General features: G+C 41.7%; 1 protein-coding gene and 2 non-coding genes across 16 annotated transcripts in view; all 3 read left to right on the forward strand.

Moving 5' to 3' along the window:
- The window catches only part of LOC140412215 (pumilio homolog 1-like), a 208,390-nt gene that overhangs the window by 170,306 nt on the left and 22,392 nt on the right, over positions 1–15,692 (forward strand). For all 14 annotated transcript variants that reach the window (XM_072500813.1, XM_072500806.1, XM_072500805.1 and 11 more), the window contains 7 exons: positions 692–830; positions 3,715–3,858; positions 7,436–7,729; positions 8,898–9,134; positions 9,943–10,210; positions 12,556–12,685; positions 13,843–13,977. In XM_072500813.1, coding sequence (XP_072356914.1) covers positions 692–830; positions 3,715–3,858; positions 7,436–7,729; positions 8,898–9,134; positions 9,943–10,210; positions 12,556–12,685; positions 13,843–13,977 — 1,347 coding nt within the window. The remainder of the gene's footprint in view (positions 1–691; positions 831–3,714; positions 3,859–7,435; positions 7,730–8,897; positions 9,135–9,942; positions 10,211–12,555; positions 12,686–13,842; positions 13,978–15,692) is intronic.
- On the forward strand, positions 2,394–2,479 carry LOC140430705 (small nucleolar RNA SNORD103/SNORD85). The gene has a single exon (XR_011949509.1). It is a non-coding gene; the product is annotated as a small nucleolar RNA SNORD103/SNORD85 (small nucleolar RNA).
- On the forward strand, positions 9,429–9,522 carry LOC140430710 (small nucleolar RNA SNORD103/SNORD85). Its single transcript, XR_011949511.1, has one exon. It is a non-coding gene; the product is annotated as a small nucleolar RNA SNORD103/SNORD85 (small nucleolar RNA).

The following is a 15,692-nucleotide window of genomic DNA, read 5'->3' on the forward strand; positions in this document are numbered from 1 at the left end:
CCACTTTCTCCTCCTTTTTTCATCCGTATCCAGGGGGGATTCCCTTCTGGTTTACCGCACAGTGTTTTTAGCCGTCAAAATTGCCGTTGGGGCTCCTATCAAGAGCCCAAAAGTCCGTTTCACCGGGAGCTGCCGAAACGTGCGACTCAGCTGGTCATCGCCGCACCCGGAAATCGTGCCATAATATTTTAGTGATGAATCACCACATTCAAGAAAAGAAGGGACGAGAAACAGTTAGTAAGGTAGGTAATGATGTCCCGAGGTAACGCTCAGACTGATGGGATTTGAATCATAATATCCCAACAGCACACAACCATTCGAGTCTGCACCGACCCTCCGAAAGAGCACCCCATGTGGACCACCTCCCCACCTTATTACCGTAACCCCACCTTATAACCGTAACCGCACCTAGCCACATCTTTTGGACTATGGAAGGAAACCGGAGCACCCGGAGGAAAACACACAGACACTGGGAGAATGTGCAAACTCCACACAGCCACCCAAGGCCGGAATGGAACCCAGGTCCCTGGCGCTGTGAGGCAGCAGTGCGAACCATCTTTCCAGCCAGAATAAGTCCTCTGTAATACATTTATATAAATCACGAAATTGTGATAATCTGTGTCACAGTATCTTTGAAATCACATTTAAGGACTGTTGCATGATGTCAATATTCCCATATGTTGTACCTCAGGTTCTGCGTGCTGGAGCCAATCAGCGACCTTTGACCCCAAATCAAAGCCAACAAGGACAACAAGCAGACAGCCTGGTAGCAGCTGCAGCCGTGAACTCAGCTCTCGCCTTTAGCCAGGGATTGGCCACTGGAATGCCAGGTAAAATACTGATGTCACATGCTGCACACAGGTGCATTGATTAGGGCCATGGGTCAAGGATGGGTGACGGTAGGAGTGTTTTGAAAAATGCGTGTTGCATTGCAAACAAGTTAGTTGCTGAGCTTTGTAAAGTTCAAAATGTTGGATTCTGGAAAGTAATTGATCAAGTTTCTCACTTTCTGAAGGATTTCCAGTGGGAACTTGAGAAATGTTATGGAGAAAAATTCTGCTATGTATGCATAAAATTATAGCCAATTGGATTTAGATTTGTTTTATTGTGTACCGAGGTACAGTAAATAGTATTGTTCTGCGTACAGTCCAGGCAGATCATTCCATACATGGAAAAAAAACATAGGACATACATAAATACACATACACAATGTAAATACATAGGCACAGGCAACGGGTGAGCATACAGAGTGTAGTAGTACTCAGTAGAGAGGATGTGTGCAGAGATCAGATCAGTCCATAAAAGAGTCTTTCAGGAGTTGGTAACAGTTGGGAAGAAGCTGTTTTTGAACCTGTTAGTGCGTGTTCTCAGATATTTGTACCACCTGCCCGATTGAAGAAGTCGGAAGAGTGAATAACCCTGGTGGGAGAGATCTTTTGTCATGCTGCCCGCTTTCTGAAGGGAAGGGGAAGTGTAGACCGAGTCAGTGGATGAGAGGGGGGGTTTGCGAGATGGAGTGAACTGTGTTCACGACTCTCAGCAGTTTTAAAAATAAATTATTATTTTTTCCAATTGAGGGGCAATTTAGCGCGGCCAATCCACCTACCCCTCACATCTTTGGGTTTGTTGGAGGTGAGAGCAACACAGATAGGACAGTGACCCGGGTCCTTGGCGCTGTGAGTCAGCAGTGTTAATCACTGCGCCACCGTGCTGCCCTTGAGGGAAAGATTGTTGTCATTGCACCACTCCACTAGGTTCTCTATCTCCCTCCTGTACTCTGACTCATCGTTTTTGAGATCCGACTCAAGTCAGCAAATGCGTAGATGGAGTTCGAGCCAAAGTTTGCCACACAATCGTCGGTATGGGGAGTAAAGTAGGGTGCTAAGTACTCAGGCTTGCGGGGCCCCGTTATTGAGGACTATCGTGGAGGAGGTGTTGTTTATCCATTCATTCATTCGTGAAAATAAATTGGAACAGAATGCTTTTAAGCAGCAGAAGCTTTTAAGCAGTAGAAAAATATTTGGGATCTTTAAACGAATGAAAACAGACTCGCTGAATTTTAACAACTTTTTAAAAACTTCATGAATGCTGCAATTTCTGAGGACCTTGTAAACCTGATTGCAGCACCAGCTTGGATTGAATTTCAAGTGCTCATTGTTTGGTTATTGTATAAACTATTTCTGTTATTGGTGGATTTGTTGTCACTGTTGAAGCACAAGGTCAAAAAAGGAAACTTAACCGTAATTTGCAACTTCAGGCGTACAGAAATGTTGGTTAAAATTAACCAGTTCAGTACAGGCTACCAGGGAGCACTAAATTAGATATTAACAGTGATTAATCCTATATTTAAAAGCAGTTTTCATATAACATTGGACTCATGGTGATATATTTTGTCTGGCAATGATGACACACTTGCCCTCACTGAGAATATTTTTCAGTTATGAGAACTTTACTTGTACTCAAAATAACCTGAGCCAGACATTGTTGATAGTTTGATGTTTTGAATAATGGCATGAGTCTAAATGCTAATTTGCTTAAAAAGCGAATCATTATAAATTAACAGGAACTGCGTGTTTTTACCCACAGGCCTATTATATTACAAAATTATCACATAGCCAGTATTCATGCCTGAATGTAAATTTATGGGAAGGGTGATCTTCAGACCTATTGGGAAATCTAGATTTCAAGAGCTTGCAATCACATGGCACATATAACGTAGAAAAATGTCAAGCATTTCACTGAAGTGTAGTCAATAGCTATGGAACACGAGGCAAAAGAAGATAGCTTAATCAAAGTTGTGGGTTGTATAAAAAAAAATAATAAAAAGAAGTTCATAGAAATCGGGGTGGTGAGGATTTCCAGAGCATTGGGGCCAAATCGCCTAAGGGCACAGCAGCCATTGGTGGAGGGAGAGGGTTGCGTCAAAGACCATGGTTAGTGAAATGGAGAGTTGAGTGGGGAGCTGAAAGGGATATGCTTGGACCAGACTGTGAAGCAAAAAAAAAAAACAGGAATTAGAAATTTTGAGATTTTGAAGTACCAGAAACCAATGAGGATAGTTGCAGCCATGTTTCAAATTAACTGAGATAATGACGCTTGGCAAGGAATACTTGTAGTCCCACCCAGAAATTCTGACAGCACGGATGAGGGCTTTGATAAGAGGTAGCTGGAGATGAGTAATGTTAGGAAATGGAGAGAGGAGGATTGAAGAGCGGGGGGGCGAAAGTGGAAAGAGAGTGGAAGGGGGTGAAGTTCAGTTAAATAGCTAGAGGTTGGCATCATTTCACCTTCCATTTCCAACTCTCCTGTAATGATCACTCCTTTTGTGAGAAGGTTAGTGACTGATGGGCAATTTGATCACAAGAGACTTCCAAGAAAGGATTTTCCACCAATAGAATCAGGAGTAGTTGAAATTCTTCCCCTTGTTTCAGTTTCTTTGCCACAAGCTTAGAAAACAACACAGCAGGGGATTGATCCTGTGATATTTCTGGTATGTATGGTTGTTTCACTCCACACTTTAAATTTACCAGCTGATATACTGGAGACAAATAAAGGTTTAATGAATGCTGAACTGTAATGTGTTGATTACAACTTCTAAATACCAGGATGTTTCACCTTACTGTATTTAGACTTGGGCATTTTTTTCATGAGTACTTTAGTCAATATGTAATATATACAAATAGGTATACCTAGAACACTTTTTTATTATTTCAGGTTATCAGGTCCTAGCTCCAGCTGCTTATTATGACCAGACTGGTGCCCTGGTTGTAAATACTGGGGCTCGGAATGGTCTCGGAGCTCCTGTAAGGCTTGTTGCTCCAGCACCTGTAATCATAAGTCCATCTGCAGCGCAGGCAGGTAAGGTTTGTCTGTTTCAAAATGGGGAGGAAAACTCTTTTATTAATAGGCCTTTATCGGCCTATTATTTTTGCTGCCTGTTAAGAACTGAACCGTGGTAGGTCATTGTGTAATTTTAGATGCCAACTTCATGTTTACACTGCAGTAGATGTTTCCTTTCCACAAATGATTCTTTAGCCATTTTCATATTAGTTATTTCTTCTACTGTTACTTTTGAAGTTAAAATCTTAAAAGCACAGAAGGAGGCAACTCAATTTGTCAAGTTTGTGCCAGCTCTCTGCAACATCTAATTAGCTAGTCCTTCTCCCCATAGCCCTGCAATTTTCTTTCCTTTCGAGTGCTTATTCAATTTTCCTTTGAAAGCCACGAGTCTGCCTCTGCCGCCCTTTCAAACAGTGCATTCCAGGTTATAAAGTTTTTCCTCATATTGCCTCTGGTCCCTTTGCCAAACACCTTGTATTGATGTTCTCTGGTTCTTTATCTTGCTGTCAATAAGGAACAGTTTAACTTATCGATTTGCCTCGCCCCTCAGAATTTTGAACACCTATCCCTCTATCAATCTCCTCTAAGCGTCCTGTTCGCTGGGGGCGACCCTCAATCTCTGCAACAACCCCCAGATATCCACATAACTGAAGATCACATCAAAGCCGGAACAATTTTTGTTAATCTTTTCTGCACTCTATTTAATACCTTCTCATTCTTCCTAAAGTGCTGCCTAGAATTGGACACACTTCCAGTTGGGACTAAACCAGTGTTTTATAAAGTCCCACCATGACTTCTTTGTTTTGTATTCTATGCCTCTAATTATAAAGGTCAAGATCCTGTGTGGGTTTTAACCACTTTCTCAATCTGCCACGCCCCTTCATTAGTTTATGCACATAAAGACCCAAGTTTTTCTGATCTTGTATCTCCCATTAGAATTACACTCTTTAGTTTGCATTTTCTCTTGTTTATCCCACCAGAATGTATTACTTCACATTTCTCTGCATTAAATTACGTAGACTACATATCTGTCTGTTCCACCAGCCTATACGTCATCTTGAAATTTATCACTATCTTCCTCTTAGTTCGCTATTTGTCTCATCCACAAATTTCAAAATTGTGTCCTGTACATTAATAGAGATCAAGAGAAACTGTGGTCTTAGCACTGATCCCTGGAGAACACCATTCGACCTTTCTCCAATACAAAAGATAATCATTCATCGCTATTGTTCCTGTCACTCAGCCAGCTTCATATCCATTCTAATACTTTACCTTTTTTGCTTTTAAGTTTCTGGCATATTTTGTGCTCATGAAATTGCACAATGTTAGTTTGGAGACATTAAATTGACACTTTCATTGCACAGTTATAGATTAAATCTCATTTGGCTGTGGCTCAATTATGTGTTCAGTCCTTCCTCCCACATCTCTGGCCCAAATGAGTACTACCCCTTGCTGTCAAATTCAGGAATATTTTATTCTCTGAATGCACATCCATTAGAAACTGGATCAACTCAACCCAAACTTTCAATTTTGCCGCATTTCCCCGTCCTGGTCCTGCACATCTTACGCTTCAGATTGAAAGTGTGAGGCTGCTTTTTAACGTGCCCCCATTGGGCATGTTTTTGGCAAGAAGGGAAATGTAAAATAGGATTCCCCACCATGTTTATAAGACATAGGAGCAGAATTAGGCCACTCGGCCCATCAAGTCTGCTCCGCCATTCAATCATGGCTGATATTTTTCTCACCCATTCTCCTGCCTTCTCCATACCCCTGATCCACTTATTAATCAAGAACCTATTTATCTCTGTCTTAAAGACACTCAATGATTTGGCATCCACAGCCTTCTGCTGCAAAGAGTTCCAAAGATTCACCACCCTCTGGATGAAGAAATTCCTCCTCATCTCTGTTTAAAAGAATCATCCCTTTAGTCTGAGATTTTGTCCTCTGGTTCTAGTTTTTCCTACAAGTGAAAACATCCTCTCCACGTCCACTCTATCCAGGCCCCGCAGTATCCTGTAAATTTCAATACGATCCCCCCCATCCTTCTAAACTCCCAACGAGTACAGACCCAGAGTCCTCAACTGTTCCTCATACGATAAGCTCTTCATTCCAGGGGTCATTCTTGTGAACCTCCTCTGGACCCTTTCCAAGGCCAGCACATCCTTCCTTAGATACGGGACCCAAACTGCTCACAATACTCCAAATGGGGTCTGACCAGAGCGTTATACAGCCTCAGAAGTACATCCCTGGTCTTGTATTCTAGCCCTCTTGACATGAATGCTAACATTGCATTTGCCTTCCTAACTGTCGACTGAACCTGCATGTTAACCGTAAGTGAATCTTGAACAAGGACTCCCAAGTCCCTTTGTGCTTCTGATTTCCTAAGCATTTCCCCATTTAGTAAATAGTCTATGCCTCCATTTCTCGTTCCAAAGCACATAATTTCACACTTTTCCACATTGTTTTCCATCTGCCAGTTCTTTGCCCACTCTCCTAGCTTGTCCAAGTCCTTCTGCAGCCTTCCTGCTTCCTCACTAATACCTGTCCCTCTACAGATCTTTGTATCATCTGCAAACTTAGCACAGTGCCTTCAGTTCCTTCTTCCAGATCATTAATGTACGTTATGAAAATGGTTGTTTAAATATTCAACCAGGTCAATTGAACTTGTTACCAAGCCAGTTAACTCTGATGTGCTGCCGATGCTATCAGGCGGTTAGTGTGAGCAATCACGCGGGTGGGCGATCTTTGGGGGCTGCCCTTTGCAGATCAGGGGAGGCACCCCTTAAGATAGAACCTCCCCACACCCACCTTCCTACTTGGTGGGTGGGTTGGCTGGCGTGAATTCAAATGCTAGGGTGGCAAATCATGGGCTTGAATATACTTGGAACAATGATTGCCAGCTAATCATGAAAACCCAACGGGCTAACCAATAGGAAGGAAATCTCCACCGCTGCATACTCTGGTCTACGTGTGACTCCAGTCAACACTGATTTCTTAACAAGTGATGTATTTGCTCGAAGTAAGGTGACTTGGCCAGCTGATCCACAACCAAGAACATTTTTAGAAGTAACTCAACACAAGTTGCAATGAAATTTGTTCGGGTTTAATGATGTCAAAACCTACCATATTTAAGTGTTGTTTCAACCAATGGCCTCATTTCAATAATTTATTCCATATTATGATGTAGATTGTGTTCTGATAATGTCCCCCAATAATCGCAATCAAAAATTGAAGGATTCTTTAATATAATTTTATATACTTTCATCTATTCATTCTGTGTTTCTGCAACACTAAATGCCACAGTACCTTGTGTGTTATTTTGCTCCAATTCCATCAGGACTTTGTAGGAACGGAGTTGGTTACGTGGGTGTTATTGATGTGACATAATCTATATAAATCGTTTTAAAGGGAGATTGTAACTTGATGTGAATTTGTCCGTGGAAGGAGGTCTGGCCTAGCCTTCCTCACAGTGATGTTCTTAAAGATGTACATAATCTTGACGAAGTTGACAATCTTTCCATTCCTGCTTTATTCAAAATTCATCTATACATGAAATAGCTGGCACATCAGTGGATTTTTCTTTCTGTTCCAACAGTTGCCGCAGCAGCAGCATCAGCAAATGGTACAGCCAGTGGCCTAGCAGGGACAGCAAATGGCTCCTTTCGTCCAATGGGCAGCCAGCAGCCCCAGCAACAACCACAACAGCAGCCCACCAATAGTTTGGCCTCAAACTCATTCTATGGTAACAATTCCCTGTCGAGCACTTCACAAAGCAACTCACTGTTCTCTCAGGGGTCTGGCCAGCCTGGCAGCACTTCGCTGGGTTTTGGAAGTACTAGTTCACTTGGGGCTACACTTGGATCTGCACTTGGAGGATTTGGATCAGCAGGTATTTGTAATTGCAGGATTGCAATGCTAGCTGCACATTGTTAATGGTGAAGCATTGAATGAACTGCGTTTAACTGAATCATCACGTTTTCTTATCGAGCATGTGTCTTCACATTTTAGTTAGCAAATGCACCAAGACATTGTTTAAAGACTAATTGTGCTCTTCAAATATATTTCAAAGCCAGAAGTTTCATATATTTTCTTAAAGTATTGCACCAGACAATAATCTGATTTTTGATTTTGATGCATTCACTTGAAATAAATGATAATGACCCATTGCAGGTTGCAACGTGATACTTCTGTCCTGCCACGAGAGAGCACAATATCAATACACTTTCAGAAAAATCACATTCAAGCTCCTGCTCTTCAGTATTACCCCAATGCATACCTTGTGATAACAAAAGCACACGTGCAGTCACCAGTATTTCTGCCCAGTGATTGTTCAAAACTGCCCTCTCTGGGCACAAGACCAGTTTGGAAAGATTATATCTGTAACTACTGGGGGCTCTGCACCATTTTAAGTAGGTACAGCATGGAAATTTGGCACACCATCTTTATGCTCCACTGAAATCCTAGTGACAACATTGGTCTTGCAGCAACATTAGAATAATTACAGAAAATGTATATATTTGTTTTGCAAAAATGTGTGCTGTTTGTTCCTTCAGAATGTACATGGGCCATAATTGGTAGCCATGATGTGGAGTTGCCGGCGTTGGACTGGGGTGAGCACCGTAAGAAGTCTTACAACACCAGGTTAAAGTCTAACAGGTTTGTTTCAAACACTAGATTTCGGAGCACTGCTCCTGAGGAAGGAGCAGTGCTCCGAAATCTAGTGTTTGAAACAAACCTGTTGGACTTTAACCTGGTGTTGTAAGACTTTTTACCATAATTGGTAGGTAGCGAAGTATCCTGCTCTGCAGTCTATGACGTTGAACCAACATTTAATTTCCTATGCAGAGCTGTCCACATGAGGAAATTGATTGAGACTTTTGATCAAAGGAAAGAAGCAGTTTATGCACCAGAGAAGTTGACGTGCATCAAAATATTAAATTTTTTAATGAAAATGAGTTGATTCTTATTCCAAAGGCTTGGGGAGGTCTGCATATTTGTATGCACATATGATTATTGTCAGTGATCAAAGTAAGCTTTTAAAACATTTTATTTTTAAGTTGGAAGCTCTAACACAAGCAGCGGCTCACGAAGAGACTCTCTGACTAGTAGCTCTGATCTGTACAAGCGAACGACCAGCAGTCTTGCCCCCATTGGCCATAACTTTTACAATGGACTGGGATTCTCGTCCTCCCCTGGCCCAGTAGGGATGCCTCTTCCGAACCAGGGTCCCAGCCACTCGCTAACACCGCCGCCGTCATTATCATCACATGGATCATCATCGAGCCTTAACCTGGGTAAGAGGGGTGGGTAACTCCTATTACAGAGCTTTTTTTGTCACAAATTTCTAGTTATGTTGGGCATCAAAACTGTTGTGAAACAAATCAAAATGTCTGAAATGTTACAAGACCATAAAATATGTTATCAGCAGATTACTATGTATTTTCTTTCATTGTTGGACATAATTTGAATCTCTTGGCAAAAAGCAGAAAGACCATTGAGGGAAAGCTTTTAAACAAATATCAAGTTGGAACTATTAATACATGGATAGTAGTTGGAAACTCATAACTGTTCTGAGGTGTTTGCAATTCACTGGCGATGATAACACACTTGCCCTCACTGAGAGCTGGTACAAACTGCTCGTTAATGAGATTAATTTCTGTACTCCTTATGAGCTGAGCCAAGAATGCATCTGATTATTTTAGCCTTGTATCTGTATGTGTCAATCATAGCTGGTAATGTGCAATAATGTGCACAGTTTTGTTTTCAATGTTGGTTGTGTCACAACCACAAATGAGATTTAAATGCCTGTTAGCGTTAAATCCCCTCGATTGGGATAAAGTATATCTGCTGCTAATATTGCACACAAATTAAGTGTTTGCCATACTTATCCAACAGTGCTCATTTGTAAATTAACTCACTGAAGTTAACTAAATCTTTAAACGGAAAGTCACCCGTTTTAAAATCAAGCTATTCGGAGTAATATACAAGCTCTTTAAAAATACAATTTTCTCATTTTTGAACCAGTTTTAAATAAATGTATTTCTAATGTCCTCATTGAGTGGTTCAAGTAATTGAAATCTTTTGATGTGTTTGTAATGACAGGTGGGCTGACAAATGGAAGTGGAAGATTTATCTCTGCTGCCCCGGGTGCTGAAGCCAAGTACCGCAGTGTCAACAGTGCCTCCAGTCTGTTCAGCTCCAGCAGTCAGTTGTTTCCACCATCACGTCTGCGGTATAGCATGTCAGATGTGATGCCGTCTGGGCGCAGCAGATTACTAGAAGACTTCCGTAACAATCGGTATCCAAACCTTCAGCTGCGTGAAATAGCCGGCCACATCATGGAATTCTCTCAGGATCAACACGGTTCAAGGTGTGATAAAATCACAAAAATATAGCCAAGCACTTTTAAGTAGGGGATAATCATTGATTCATCCAGTCTGTCAGTGCAGAAGTGATGCATTAGGATCAAATGTTGACTTGCTGATGGTTAGTTAAGATATTGCATTGTTGAGCTTGGACACTCAAATCAGCATGGGTCAATTTTGATTCCTTGTTCCATGATATTAGCCCAAGCAACAATTTGGGGTACTGCAGTTAGTCTCAGGGTTAGGGTAGAGCAAAATAAGCTGAGGTTCCCATGCTTAATGATTACACAGGGTTTCTCTGTTTGGTGATAGTTTATAGATGAGAATATGATTGGAGTCTGATTTGGTATCATTCACTTCCCAAAATGTTCAATAAACTGCCCATGCTCACTGCGTCCAAGCACTAGGCTGCTTGCATGTTCGAGATATCTGAGGAGTGCTGGTCCTATTAGGCTTGTACCCCATCACGAATTCGGCGCTGGATTCTCCGCGCCGAAATCGCACTTGGGCGCAGGGGAGGAGAATCGGGTCCGACATCCTCCTGCGATTCTCCGGTCTACGGAGAATCGCCGCCAGTCGCGTGCATGCAGTCGGGGGCGCCTATATTGTTGGGGCGGCCCGCTGTGTGGGTCTGCCATGTTGCGCTGGTGCGGACCCACGGTCGGAAGTGCAGGGCACCATATCGGCAGCCGGAGTTCCGTGGACTACGCCAGGGCCCTGCACGCCCCCTTCAAAACGGAGAATCACTGGACTTTTTCCAGGAAAGTTCAGAGTGATTCGCTCCCGTTTTCTCATGGGCATGGGGTCATAGCCCCATTTTCAGAGAATTTCGCCCTAGCACTTGAGTGGTGAGGAGGAAATTTGCCAAAACAAATTATGCATCTCTGACAAGATAATTTGGGGAGAGGCAAAACAAGAGCAAACAAACTTTGGATGTTTTGCTCTATTTGGAAAAATTATTCTGTCTTTATAATCATTGACCCTTGTGATGGGGCTTTTAAGTCATTTGTTTTGAGTGCTCAGCCAATGACTTGATACCTTCTCAGAAGTGTTCTTTTAATGTCCCAGATTAACTTATATAATATTTTTATTGTTTAATAGCTTAAGCTGTAAAAATGAGATGCCCAGCAAACTATGGAAAAATAAACACCTTTTTGGCAGTTTTAGACCATAAGATATAGGAGCAAAATTAGGCCTTTCGGCCCATTGGGTCTACTCCGCCATTTGATCATAACTGATATGTTTCTCGTCTCCAACCTCCTGCCTTCTCCCCGTAACCCCTGATCCCCTTATGAATCAAGAACCTATCTATCTCTGTCTTAAACACACTCGGACTTTTAATCCTTTAAAAAAAGGACAGTTCATCTTAGCAAGATTTAATTGCCAGTGATGTTCTGTGAATGTTGGAATAAAAACAAATGCCATTTTGAAAGGAAGGTGCAGAATCTTTATCGCACTATGGGAATGCAATCTGTGGCAAATAATCAAACAGGGCAATAAGTGCTTGACACTCCCCTAAAGCTTCTGTGCAAAATAAAATTTTGCCAAGATATATTGAGTAATCTCCAGAAAAGTACAAAGCCACATAACAAAACATTTGCTGTTGACCCGCATTTCCCAGCTCACCCAGCACTAGAAGAAAAGATGGAGCTGTACCTTGTACACCATCGTGGCTATTAAATTTGTAACTCATTCAGAGTGATGAGGTACATTCATATAGAGAAAGCCAGGAGGGGGTTAAAATTTGTGATGTAAAAGCATATATTAACAGAATCTGGCACACTGGCAGGGGATCTCCTCATCTGCAAAGCAAGTGTTTTCTTTGTGACAGAATATTAAAATTGCCCGTTTACAATGAAACGTTCCTGCTTTCACTATAAAGTTTATGCAGTTGCACACTTAAACTGCATAATATGGGTTGTTACCTACTTGATGCATGCATTTCTAAGGAGAGGATGGGTTCAGCTGGACCTACAGGTACTTTGATGTTTGCTACTGCTGTTCTGGGTAGGTATTTCCGAGATCTTTTTTTGTGAAGAGTCTTCAGTTTCTGATTTGGACTACCAAATGCTGCACAGCTAAGACTGAATAATGTGCTGTGTGAGGGGGTTGCAGGAATGAGCAACATCTCTCTGCTGCTGGGGGAGGGGCACGTTGAAGGTGCCTTGTACATAACCTGATTTTTGTGCTTCAAGTGACTGCGAGATTCTGAACAGTTCCAGTACAACTAAGCCAACATTCAATTGGTCTGCTACAGAGCCTTTCATGGCACGCCTTTAAAATAATGCATGAGCAAATACATTTTTATCACTGCCATTGTACATACCTTAAAAAAACTTGTTGCCTGCAGGTTTATTCAACTTAAATTGGAACGAGCTACCCCTGCCGAAAGACAGCTGGTTTTTAATGAAATCCTACAGGCAGCCTATCAACTGATGGTGGATGTTTTTGGAAACTATGTGATTCAGAAATTCTTTGAGGTAAGTAGAAAATTTCCATACACCAAGTGATAAAATTTTTGTCTTGTGTGGGATAGAAACCAGGCAAGGGGTGAGATCCTGGCTTGAGTTTGTTTGCTCTGCTGGTGCTAGTGAAAATGATACCAGTTAGCACCTAAATAACAGAATTTATCCTAGAAATTTCTGGTTGGTGCATTAGGTGTCCCCTCTGCCGCATCAAGTAAACATGTTGGGAATCTCTCTGATTTTATACAAGATAGCATGTTTGCTTGTTTCCCCCTGCCGTCAATCCCCCCCCCCCCCCCCCTCCATTTTCTTGCTTATTTTTGCCCTTTTGTTTTCTTGTGGGGTATTCTTGTACTCCAACCCAACCTTGATCCTATCTACGTAAAGATATTCTCAGCAGGCCTTGTGATCAAGAGGGTAGATTTTTTTTTTCCTGCCTCAATTTGGGTTTTGGGGGAAAAGGCTGTGACGTGTCTTCTACAAAAGACCCAGTGGCTGAAACCAGCAAATTCACTGGGGCTGGTTTAGCACAGTGGGCTAAATAGCTGGCTTGTAACGCAGAACAAGGCAGCAGCGCGGGTTCAATTCCCGTACCAGCCTCCCCGAACTGGCGCCGGAATGTGGTGACTAGGGGCGTTTCACAGTAACTTCATTGAAGCCTACTTGTGACAATAAGTGATTATTGTTATTATTTCATTATTGACTAGAAAAAGAACCTGAGACTTAGCCAATCTTTACGGCTCAGCTACAGAGCAACTCCCATAGGCGCATGGCAGATCTGTCCATTTAAAAATAACTCCTCAGTGATGTTGTAACTCCTCAGTGATGATGTATCTGCTCATTGGTCTGAAAAAGAAACTGATAAATAATCAAACTCCGAGTCTGATCTGGTTTCACTCCGTCTTCTGAGGAAGTTTCCACAACTTGAGAGGAAACTTCTTCACCCTAAGAACAATAAGAAGGTGAAATTGTTTGCCAAATGTTGCACTGCCAGAATGAATGGAAGGATAAACAAGATGGGATTTGATGAAATATGGCGGAAGGAGGCTTGTGTGATGCATAAGATTGACCTGTTTATGCTGTAAACTGTTATTTTATGTAAAAGTGTTCGCATGTCGATGGTCGCATGACTAAATTTGACTTGTAAAACTTACTTGCTTCTTATTCTCCAGTTTGGAAGCTTGGATCAGAAACTGGCGTTAGCTCAGCGTATCCGTGGGCATGTTCTATCTTTGGCGCTGCAGATGTATGGCTGTCGTGTGATACAGAAGGCTCTGGAATCTATTCCCCCAGACCAGCAGATCATTGTAAGACTAAATTTATAACTTGAATGCTTGATCCAAGTATTTATTTTGAGCATGTTACAGGAGAATCACCCATTTGTCACATACAGGAAATAAATATATGGGGAAATTGCACATTTTTCTGACCATTAATTTAGGTGAAAAGTGTGAGCAATTTCCTGGGGGACCTAAATGCAGTTTACTAAACTGGTTCAGACAGTAATTTATTTTGTGATTCAAACACCACTAATTAGTCAAGATTAATATGTTAATTTCATATCAAATATCAAAATATTTTCCATTCAGGCATCTGTTTTATAATTCAAGCAGGAAATCGGAGGGATCTGTTTTTCTGAAACTTGATATGTCTCGAATCCCCACGACCCTACTCACTACTGCTCTTCTTTTCCTCACACCACCCCTAACCCTGGACCACTTCCAATCCGTTTCCTTTTATTTGTCTATGCTAAGTGTTGTGTTTTTTGTAATTATAGAATGTTACAGTAGAGAAGGAGGCCATTTGGTCCATTGACTCCAAGTCCGAGCAATCCAGTTAATCCCACTCTTCACATGCTTAATTAGATACTACTCCAACTGGAGTGTTTCTCTTGTATAACATTCCATTAATTTGGCACCCAGTGTATATCCATCTCACAACATTCTCGATTGTCCACACACAGCATTATTTAATCTCGTTGTCAAACTCCCTTGACTCAGAACACAGCAGCTAAACTTTCCTCACTTTTGAGCAGCTGCTTCTCAGAAATTACTGCCTCACCAGCTATTATAGTTGTCTATCCCTTAAACAGGTAGCACATGAATTATTGCCTAACTAGCTATTGTATCCCTTAGCTGGTAAGCACACACATCAGCAGTAAGATTTATTTTTAAAAGTAGGAATCAGATCAATATTATCTCTGCAGCAAGTAAACACATTTCTGAGTTGTTAATATTTGTACGTAATCTTTTTAGCTCAATGTGATGATCTCATGCGTTCCCTAAGAGTGTGTTTAGAATTTTAACTGCATTCTTTGTGATTCCTGGTTATCCGCTTTGTTTCCCAGGCTGGTTGCAAGAATTTGGTTTCTCCTGCTACAGAAACAACTTGCATTTAGATAACATCTTTAACATGGTGCAGAGCCCCAAAGCACTTCACAGGAGCATTTTAAATGAGGTATTAGGTAGGGTAGGTGACCAAAAGCTTGGTCAAACAAGTAGGTTTTAAGTATCTAAGAAGTGGAAAGGAGCGCATTCCAGAACATATATGTCTTTCATAACCACCGGACGCCCAATGCCACAGCAACTACATGTATTGGATGTAATGTAGGAGACACAACAAGCTCACAAAACAATATGAATATGACCCGATCATTTGTTTCTGTGCTATTGATTGGCGATAAATATAGGTCAGGCCACCAGGGATCACTCCCCTGCTTTTTGAGTTAGTGCTGTGAGGATTTTTACATCCAACTGAAGGGTCTCTGTTTAAAGTCTCCTCTGACTTCTGACATGCAATATGCCCTTAAGTGTCAGTCTACATTTTCTTTTGTGCTCTGGTCCTGGAGAGGGGGTGACCCATACGTTTTTGACTCTCTGGGTGAAAAACGTCTCACCTCAAACTATGACCACTAGTTCTGGACTCCTCCACTATCAGGAACATTCTTTCTGAATGTACCATATCTAATCCTGTTAGAATTTTCTAAGTGATTCTCCGGCCCTGACCGGCCGTGTTCCCAACG

The sequence above is a fragment of the Scyliorhinus torazame genome, chromosome 1 (genome assembly GCF_047496885.1).
Source record: "Scyliorhinus torazame isolate Kashiwa2021f chromosome 1, sScyTor2.1, whole genome shotgun sequence".
In the NCBI taxonomy this organism is placed as follows: Eukaryota; Metazoa; Chordata; class Chondrichthyes; order Carcharhiniformes; family Scyliorhinidae; genus Scyliorhinus; species Scyliorhinus torazame.